Below are 9,746 nucleotides of genomic sequence, written 5' to 3'. Positions count from 1 at the left end.
TATTTAATAATATTCTCGCTTCGTATGCCTTTTTTGCATCAGATTTAAGAAGACTTTTTAATGTAAGATTTAGGGGTTGGGCGATGGACGATGGACGATGCCACCATCCATCGCCGATGGCTGACAGACATCACGATGTTGAGCCATTGAACAAACCAATGTATCCTTACCAGTACATATTTGAACAAACAATATGTATTTCAACAAACCAGTGTATTAGTGAACAAACAAATGTATCTTAAACAATGTAAACATGAAGCAACCAGTGTATACTTGAAAAAAAACAAACAATATATGCTTGAACAAACCCATGCATGTATAGGCCTACTTTATCAAAGCAATAAACCAATATACTTTAGCCACCTGATGTATCTAAACCAATATATGAGAAACCAGTGTATGCTTGAACAAACTGATGTATATTAATGGGTAATAATCTGGCAGAGGTCTGAATTCGGCACAATGCCTGTACATCAGAAAATGTTAGCGGAGCTTCCCCACTGAATAAGCCCCATGGAAATGATAACACTGCCTTTAAATTATGTTTGAGTTACTTATCCATTTACTGTAAAAGTCTCTTGTCAGAAGTGGGATTTGAACCAATGATATCACTTAGTGCCTTTGCATTCTTTTGAGTTTTTACTTGTTCAGCTACTGTAAAAAGCGGCTGTCAGACTCAGAGGTAGGACTTAAATCTATGCCTTCATTTGGACACCAACCTCATCATTGTGCGTGTCCATTTCTAACATAAATAGACACAACCAGTCACACTTGATGAATAATGCTGTTCCTGCTCCGCCAATGACCTGGTCCGTGGAGGTCCTGGTGCAATCGTGGACCTGGGCCGCGAAGCAGAGGGTCCTGCGGCCATAACGTGGAGAGGCTCTGGCGTGGCGGTCATGACGTGGAGAGGCTCTGGCGTGGCGGTCATCTTGGTTGATGACTCAGGCGTGGCAGCCATCTTGGTTCGAGAGCTCAGGCGTGGCAGCCATTTTGGCTGAGGGCTCAGGTGTGGCAGCCATCTTGTGAAGAGACTCAAGGCTTAGCAGGCATGACGTGAAAAGCCTCAGACTTGGCAGGCATGACGTGAAGAGCCTCAGACTTGGCAGGCATTACGTGAACAGCCTCTGGCTTAGCAGGCATGATGTGAACAGTCTCTGGCTTAGCAGGCTTGATGTGAACAAACTCAGGCTTAGCAGCCATGACGTGAACAGTCTCTGGCTTAGCATGCATGATGTGAACAGTCTCTGGCATAGCAGGTATGATGTGAACAGTCTCTGGCTTAGCATGCATGATGTGAACAGTCTCTGGCATAGCAGGTATGACGTGAACAGTCTCTGGCTTAGCAGGCATGATGTGAACAGTCTCTGGTGCAGGAGGCAAACTGCTGGGTTCATGGTAGGTCAAGTATTCTGTAAAATAGATCCACTGGAGGCGAGCTTGAAGAAGAACCCGTGTGCAGCTTTATTTAAATCCAAAACATGAACAAAATGAACAAAGACTTAGCTTGGCTTGGCGTGGCATGGCATGGCATGGCAAATACTTGACAAGGACGCATGGCAAACATGAGGGCTTAAATACACAAGGACTAATGACAAACAAGGAACACCTGTGCACAATCAAACTAATAAACCAATGACAACATAACACATGAGACTAGGGAAGCACATGACATGATCACATGAGGACAAGGGAATCACATGACATGGGAGCACATGGCAAACCAGGAAACATAACAATGAGACATGAAACTTGAACATAAAAAAAAAAAAAAACTAGATTTGACAGCTGTGATGAATCAGTGTTTTGAACACTGAATAAATCAATGTTTATCAATGTTCAATAATTCAGTAATGCATAAAACAGCTACACTCTTAAAAATAAAGTTTCCAAAAGGATGTTTCTGCACCGATGCCATAGAAGAACCATTTTTGGTTCTCAAAGAACCAGTGAACAGTTCTTGAAAGAACCATATTTTTGGAAACGTTCCACACTTAAAAATAAAGGTTTGCAGTGATGCTAGAAGAACAATATTGGGGTTCTCAAAGTGAATAGTTGCTATAATAGTCTTTTTTTTAGTGTGAAGAACATTTGAATAATCTGAAGAATTTTTTCCACAAAGAACCTTTTGTGCAGTGGAAAGGTTCTATGGATGTTAAAGTGTTCTTCATGGAACCATAAATGCCTATAAAGAACCTTTATATTTAATAGTACTTGTTGCCTCCTACTGGTGAAACCTGCATAGAGGGTCACTGAAAAATCCCCACCACAATAGGATAGACTATGGGTAGGGGTTTTCAACCTTTTTGACTCCAAGGCCACAAAATTCAAATCAAAAGATCCATGATTTTCGAGTCATTTATGATTTACTGGATAAGAATTATCCAGGATAAGGATTTTTATATATTTTACTCACAATTTCTAGCCAATAAAATATTTTAGAGTTTGTAAAAAAAAAAAAAAAAAAAAAAAAATCATTATAAATATGCCCATAAAATGCTGTTAATTTACACAACCTTTCCAGGTTGAGAAATCACACTTTTATGTGTGATATTTTTATATTTATATTTTAAATTTAAATCAGGCAATGTCATTTATCCAGGTTTTCCAAGATAAATAAAAAAAATGTAATTAAAATTATCAAGAAATATCTTGATTTTTTTAAAGCTTATTTTAATGCTTGTTTTGCCCCTTGGAAGTTTGCTGAGGCTCTTGGACCAGTGGACTATGGGTGAATTTCAAATCATTTGCGCTCTTGAAGGGCACTTCGGGAAGGGGACACCCCGGGTGTTCCAAACAAAAGTGAACAACTTACTCCCTTCATGAAGGGTCCGTTAATGAAAGGGAACATGCAATAGTCACTTCAAGGAAGTAATTTTATTGTTTATGGTCAGGTTGGAGAGTTAATTTTAAAATTAGATGGTGGGAGGGTTTGAGTTAAAGTAAACAGAATAATTCAAAGTGTTTTCTTTTGTTTGTAATATTTCACACATTTTCATCTTGTGTCTTGGATTTAAAAAAAAATAATGATGTGCACGGATAGATCATTTATAATAAATACTCCATAAAAAGTAAAAATGTTAATTTTATGGTGACTTTAAGCACTACAGTTACTAAATTGTGTCATCTGTTGTGTCGTACTGAACAGACATTTAGAAGTTTATTTTAAATGGTTTAAAATATTGAAAAAAAAAAAAAAAAAACTTTATTTGCAGATTTACAACACGTATGTAGTGTGTCCCAACAGGTAATCAAAAGTTCCACTCACACTTGTGGTCTTGAAGCATACTTGAACTCTTGGGCAAAATGCAGTTAAAGGGTTAGTTCACCCAAAAATGAAAATTCTGTCATTTATTACTCACCCTCGTGCCGTTTTACACTCGTAAGACCTTCGTTGATCTTCGGAACGCAAATTGAGATATTTTTGTTTAAATCCGATGGCTCAGTGAGGCCTACATAGGGAGCAATGACATTTCCTCTCTCAAGATCCATAAAGGTACTAAAAACATATTTAAATCAGTTCATGTAAGTACAGTGGTTCAATATTAATATTATAAAGCGACGAGAATATTTCTGGTGCGCCAAAAAAAAAAAAAAAAAAAGACTTATTTAGTGATGGCCGATTTCAAAACACTGCTTCAGGAAGATTCGGAGCGTAATGAATCAGTGTGTTGAATCATGATTCGGATCGCGTGTCAAACCGCCAAACTGCTGAAATCACGTGACTTTGGCGCTCCGAACTGCGGATTCGACACGCTGATTCATTACGCTCCGAAGCTTCCTGAAGCAGTGTTTTGAAATCGGCCATCACTAAATAATTCGTTATTTTGTTTTTTTATATTTTGTATTTTTGTATTCGTTATTTTGCACCAAAAATATTCTCGTCCGCTTTATAATATTAATATTGAACCACTGTACTTACATGAACTGATTTAAATATGTTTTTAGTACCTTTATGGATCTTGAGAGACGAAATGTCATTGCTCCCTATGTAGGCCTCACTGAGCCATCGGATTTAAACAAAAATATCTCAATTTGCGTTCTGAAGATTAACAAAGGTCTTACGGGTCTGGAACGGCATGAGCGTGAGTAATAAATGACAGAATTTTTGCGTGAACTAACCCTTTAATATGATACATCATGTAAGTAGATGTGCAAAGACCACAAATGTGGGTATTGGGACAGACCCTGAGTCTGACTCTGTACATTAATTAGGTGATACAAATACCACTCTTTTAAAAAATAAAGGTTTTCGCAGAATGCTACAGATTTTTTTTTTTTTTTTTTTTTCTTAGAGTGAAGACCATTTTAAAAAAATCTAAAGAATTTTTGCGGAATGGAAAGGTTCCATTGATGTTAAAGTTTCTTCATGGAACAATAGATGCCAATAGAGAACCTTTATTTTTAAGAGTGTAACATTCAAGAAATATGTGTGTTCATATTTCACAGTGAATAAAAATGCCCGGCTGTGGTAGATCTCGGAATAGTCGGTGCTGTGAGTGAAAGCACAAACGTCCTGTGTCAAAAGGAACTCCTCCTTATCAGCATCCAACCCCCTTTACATTTCCGCGATGTCTGACATCCAGCCCTGACTAAACATAGGAAGTTCAGCACGCACACTAACATTATCAGACCGGTTTATAAGAAACAATGAGCGAAATAAAACCAACAGTAGCGACTTCAACGGACAAAAATGAAGCTACAGCAGAGGAAAAAGACTGGGCAGCTGCTAAAGCGCACTTTGAAAGTTTAAAATCAACAAAACCGAGACCCGTGAGTATTCTGTCAAGTTCAATACGGCGTTATGTTCATATAGGATTTGATGCAGCTATCACTGTTTTTGGACGTGTCTTTAACAGCCCAAGCCGAGATATGCAGTTACTATCGGAGTTTCTTCCCGGACATTGTTTGATATGGTGGCGGAGAGGAAGATATTTGAGGAAGAAGGAGTGGAGAAGTATGTTCAACATCAACAAGACCACGAGAGTGAGCCACTGAAGCCGGGAGTTGCTTTTCCTTTTGTTAAAGTGAGAGTAAAACTTATCAACATTAAAACAAAATCCACAAATTAAAATAAATTATGTAGGCTACGTTGGACTCTTTTATTAGCTATTATTTTTTACTATTAAGGTTGTTTCTCTGTCACACCCTGTCACGCCCCTATCTATCTACACTGGAAGTGAACAACGCGACAAATAACGCTCTAACGATGTCCGATTCGAGAATGGTTTGTTCTTTTGAATCGGATGTTTTTTAATGACTCGATTGATTCTGTTCACAAAATCGGTACCCGATATAGGCCAATTTATGTTCTAAATTACATTACATTTTTGTGAGCTGAATCATGACTGCATAAACTGCTAGTACATACAAAAAAAATTAGGGTCCTAGATGAGGTCCTAAAACTGCAGCCTCATGTAGCCTATTGTATGATCATACTGTATATTTATGTCACAATGTTGGTAAAGATTTTCTGAAATAAATTGTACACAGATATTTTCTTGCTTTCTTATGAAAACAAAAGCTTCTTTCTTGTAATGTGCACACAGGCATTAATGACTGTAAATGAACGGCTGAGGAAACTCTATCCAGACAGTGAAGAGCTGTTTGACATTGTTCTCATGACCAATAATCACGCCCAAGTTGGGGTGCGACTCATGAACAGCATAAATCACTATGGTAGGTGTGCAATTTCTCTCTGCATATTTATTGTCTGGATGTTACATAAGGCTGGATGTTACTTAAGCCTGGACAAATTGTCATAATTCTGAGCAACCCCTAAAAATTTACAATTGAAGTTGAACTGAAAGCTGACTTTGAAGTTTATTGGCCAATTAAGTTTGCACACATAAGTAGTTTGTCTTTGTGAAATACAGCCAACATTAAACACAGTACAATGTACAACATAAAAGGGAAAATATACAGTCAATAATACAATACAATTCTACTAGAAGATAAAGTAGCCAGTAGCTGAATGGTAATATGAAAATTCCCCTCTTACAGATCTGACGATAGAGCGATTCTGCATGACTGGAGGTCAGAGCCCAATTGGCTACCTCAAGGCCTACATGACTAACCTTTACCTCTCAAAAGACTCCAAGAAAGTTCAGGAGGCCATTGAGGAAGGTAAATTGATGACAAACACACTACTGTAATGTAATAACTATAGCATGCATATTGAATTAAAATTAAACCAAGTATTTAATCCTGTAAATTGACTGAAGTTTCCTGTGTTTATATTGCATAGATTATGGGCATTTTCAGACCTGTAGATTATTTGCTTTGTTCTGAAACAGGGATTAAAATTGTTACAATGTTGCAATTTCTTCTTGGTAGAGTTCGCTTTCACAAGGGCACATTTCTAAACAGACCAAAAGTTGTTAATACAAGGCATGTGCGAGTAAACTTACTGGTCAGAGTGCACCCATTTATGTTCCGGGATTCCGCTCATAGCAGTCATCCATCAGGATTAAATCAGACTCTTTGAGATGCTCTCTAAAGACCTCATAAATTTCAGTATTTTTATGTTTTGGGCAGTTGTTCTGCAATATGTTCGTCCGACCATATTTCAATTAGGCACTTTACATTTGCTCCAGGTTAACCCACAATTCATTTTGAAAGGCATTAGCAAAATAAATATTGCAACGTACGCAATTACCCATCATACATTGTGATGCAGCCTGATTCATTGGTCAGTTGGGTCGGAAGCGAACCACTTCACAGTTTGTTTTCAAGCAGGCGGAGACACCCTTTTTTAGGGTAAGTGAGCGTGACGTATAGCGTCCCATACTCGGAATTTGTGCTTTGCATTTCACCCATTTCATCCAAGTGCACACACCCGGAGCAGTGGGCAGCCATTTTTTGCTGCAGCCCCCAGGGAGTGATTGGGGGTTAGGTGCACCTCAGTTGTGGGTAATGAGAGTGGAGGAGAGCGCTGTTCATTCACTCCCCCCACCTACCTTTCCTGTTGGTACTGAGGCTCGAACCTGCCACCTTCGTGGTGCAAGTCCAACTCTCTAACCATTAGGCCACAACTACCTAAACAAGCCAAATTAAGGGAGAAAATGTGCCCAGTTCCGTAACAAATGCTACAAACAAGCCAGGTGTGAAAATGCCCTAAGATAAATCTTTACACTCTTACAGTATATTTACAGTAATGATGGATTCTAGGAATGTTCCTCATTCTTTAGTAGCCAGTATTTTTTGCTTCACATTAAAGGGGATGTTATAATATTTTGTTTATTGTGATAGGTATAGCAGCAGCCATCATGTTTAAGCCTGAAATGGAGACTAAGCTGTCAGAGACTCAACTGCGTGTGGCTTTTGATGGGGACGCCGTGCTCTTCTCTGATGAGTCTGAGATCATCGTGAAACAGCATGGCCTGGACACGTTCTTCGAGCATGAAAAACTGAACGAGAACATACCGCTTGCACAGGTATGCCAGGTATTTGGGCTAGGCATGGATCACATGACAGTTGTACTTCTATTCATGGCATCTAGACATTGTGTATCAAAGATTGCCACCTTGAGGAATAAAGTTAAATTGCACTTATTGAGTCATCAGAGATTCAGTTATTGTTGCAGAAAAAAATATACTTATATTATTACATACCTTGGGTCGCTAGCAACCCTATACACTTTTTACAAAAAATTCATTAGAAAACAGATATTCTTTTATAATTTTATTTTTTCTTGTTTATAATGAATAGATTGAGGAATACTAAGAAGGTTGATGTCTAACTTTACAAAAAAAAGAATGAGGAAGAGGGTAGTGAAAGACTTCCTGGGTCAATAAAGACCCAATGTGTTTAAGAGTTAAGACTCTTATCTTATGTTGTTGCTCCAGCATAATCAGCTCGCAATAGATCATCAGGTTCTCTCTAATCCCATTGGCTGACACACTGGTCCCCTCTTTTTTATCTTCAGGGTCCTCTTAAGTGCTTTCTGGAGGCTCTAGGGAAGCTCCAGAAGAAATTCTATGCCAAGAATGAGCGTCTGAACTGTCCTATCCGTACCTTCTTGGTGACAGCCAGGAGCGCGGCCAGCTCTGGGGCCCGTGTGCTGAAGACACTCAGAAGCTGGGGCCTAGAGATTGATGAGGCTTTGTTCCTTGCTGGGGCCCCAAAAGGGCCCCTGCTGCAGAAAATTCGCCCTCACATATTCTTTGATGATCAGATGTTCCACATTGAAGGGGCCAAGGAGATGGGCACTATTTCTGCCCACGTGCCATATGGGATAGGACAGAAATATAACAAAGGGAAACTGATTGAACCAGAAAAGCAGCAGAAATAAGAGGTGACACTCTTAATGATGTTACATGTCAGCCTTAGTCACTAAAGGGAGTATTATATAGTTTAGATGAAGGTATCCACCCTTTTATGAAATGTAAGGAAACATGTCAGCGGAGCTGCTGTGTTCGTGTAAACAGTGTAGAAAAATGTTTTCTGAACACATATTGCTGCTCGCACACAACTTTGAAACTGTTTTATTAGCAATAATGCTGGAAAATTATTTTTAGTTTTTTTTGGACATATAGAAGGCCTCATGTTGGATAATTTTATAATAACTTTTTATAATTCTTGATATAGATTCTTATAGATCTATCTATCTATCCGTCTATTTATCTATCTAGATCTAGATTTTTTCTATAGATTTTTTTCTATATGGTATATTTAAATGGAATGTTTGAGAATATTTATTTTCCTTATTATGGGAATGCATATAACTAAAAGTTTGATTTATAAATTAATAAAGGGTTATTTTAAAAATAGACAATTAAATAAACACTTCACAGAATCATTTTGAAATGTATTTGGTCAATGGATTATCATAACAGTTATGTGTCTGTTCTGACTTATGCACTGTTCTTATTTTTGAGGTTCTACAAGTTTCACTTTAGAATTCATTAAAGTGAGACATTCATTATCATTATTAGAGGTTTTTTTTGCAATTCAGGCTGATCATCTGCCCATTATGCTACTTCTCATCAATGTTTTCCGGGGTTAATTTGCTTTCCGCACACTGCTTGTTTTGCAAATTAGAGTTACATAATGTGTTGATGTCTCTGCTTGTATTAAAATGATCAAAAACACTATTGATTGATTTTAAGGTTATGTTGCATGTCATTGAATTTCATAATCATTTTGTAAAGCTGTTATGTGATGTTTGCATAAGCTCCTAATCTCCAGATGGAAATACACTGCTATTTGTGTGTTTACAAATGTTATCAGGCAGTTTCACTAAATGACATTTTATGCTGCATTGGTTTTGTTTTAGGCTGCTGGATAAAATTGAATTTCAGACTTGTAATTGGGATAAATAAAGATTTTTAAATGAAAAAATAAAATAAATAAATCTTTGTATGAGTCAAGTTAAAGGAAGAGTTAATTGACATTTTCATGTCATTCTAAACCTGTATTGCTTTTTACTGTGGAATACAAAAGGACATGCTTTGAAACATGTTTCTGCTGTTCTTTTAAATACATCAATATAGCATAGTTACCATGAGCTAGAAGAGAACCATAAAAGTCATCCATAACACTTGCAGAGCAATATGTTCCAAGTCTTCTAAAGCCATATGATATCTTTGTGGGATGAACAGCTGAAATTTTCAGTCATTATTGGCTGCAAATCCTCCACTGTAGTTCTCAAATCTGTGTGTTACATTGCTACTTCATATTGAGTGACTTATATTACACACACTATTACCAGTTACATTATCTGTTTTCGTTCCATCAAACAATGC

General features: G+C 37.6%; 1 protein-coding gene across 1 annotated transcript; it reads left to right on the top strand.

Moving 5' to 3' along the window:
* Window positions 1-4,545: 4,545 nt before the first annotated feature.
* nt5c1bb (5'-nucleotidase, cytosolic IB b) lies at window positions 4,546-9,371 on the top strand. The gene is made up of 6 exons (XM_051874002.1): window positions 4,546-4,773; window positions 4,860-5,027; window positions 5,550-5,679; window positions 6,004-6,126; window positions 7,252-7,436; window positions 7,928-9,371. The coding sequence occupies exons 1-6, from the start codon at window positions 4,651-4,653 to the stop codon at window positions 8,291-8,293; spliced, it is 1,095 nt and encodes a 364-aa protein (XP_051729962.1). The 5' UTR covers window positions 4,546-4,650; the 3' UTR covers window positions 8,294-9,371.
* The last annotated feature ends 375 nt before the right edge of the window (window positions 9,372-9,746 follow it).

The sequence above is a fragment of the Ctenopharyngodon idella genome, chromosome 20 (genome assembly GCF_019924925.1).
Source record: "Ctenopharyngodon idella isolate HZGC_01 chromosome 20, HZGC01, whole genome shotgun sequence".
NCBI lineage: Eukaryota > Metazoa > Chordata > Actinopteri > Cypriniformes > Xenocyprididae > Ctenopharyngodon > Ctenopharyngodon idella.
This window is presented reverse-complemented; position numbering and strand designations above follow the sequence as displayed.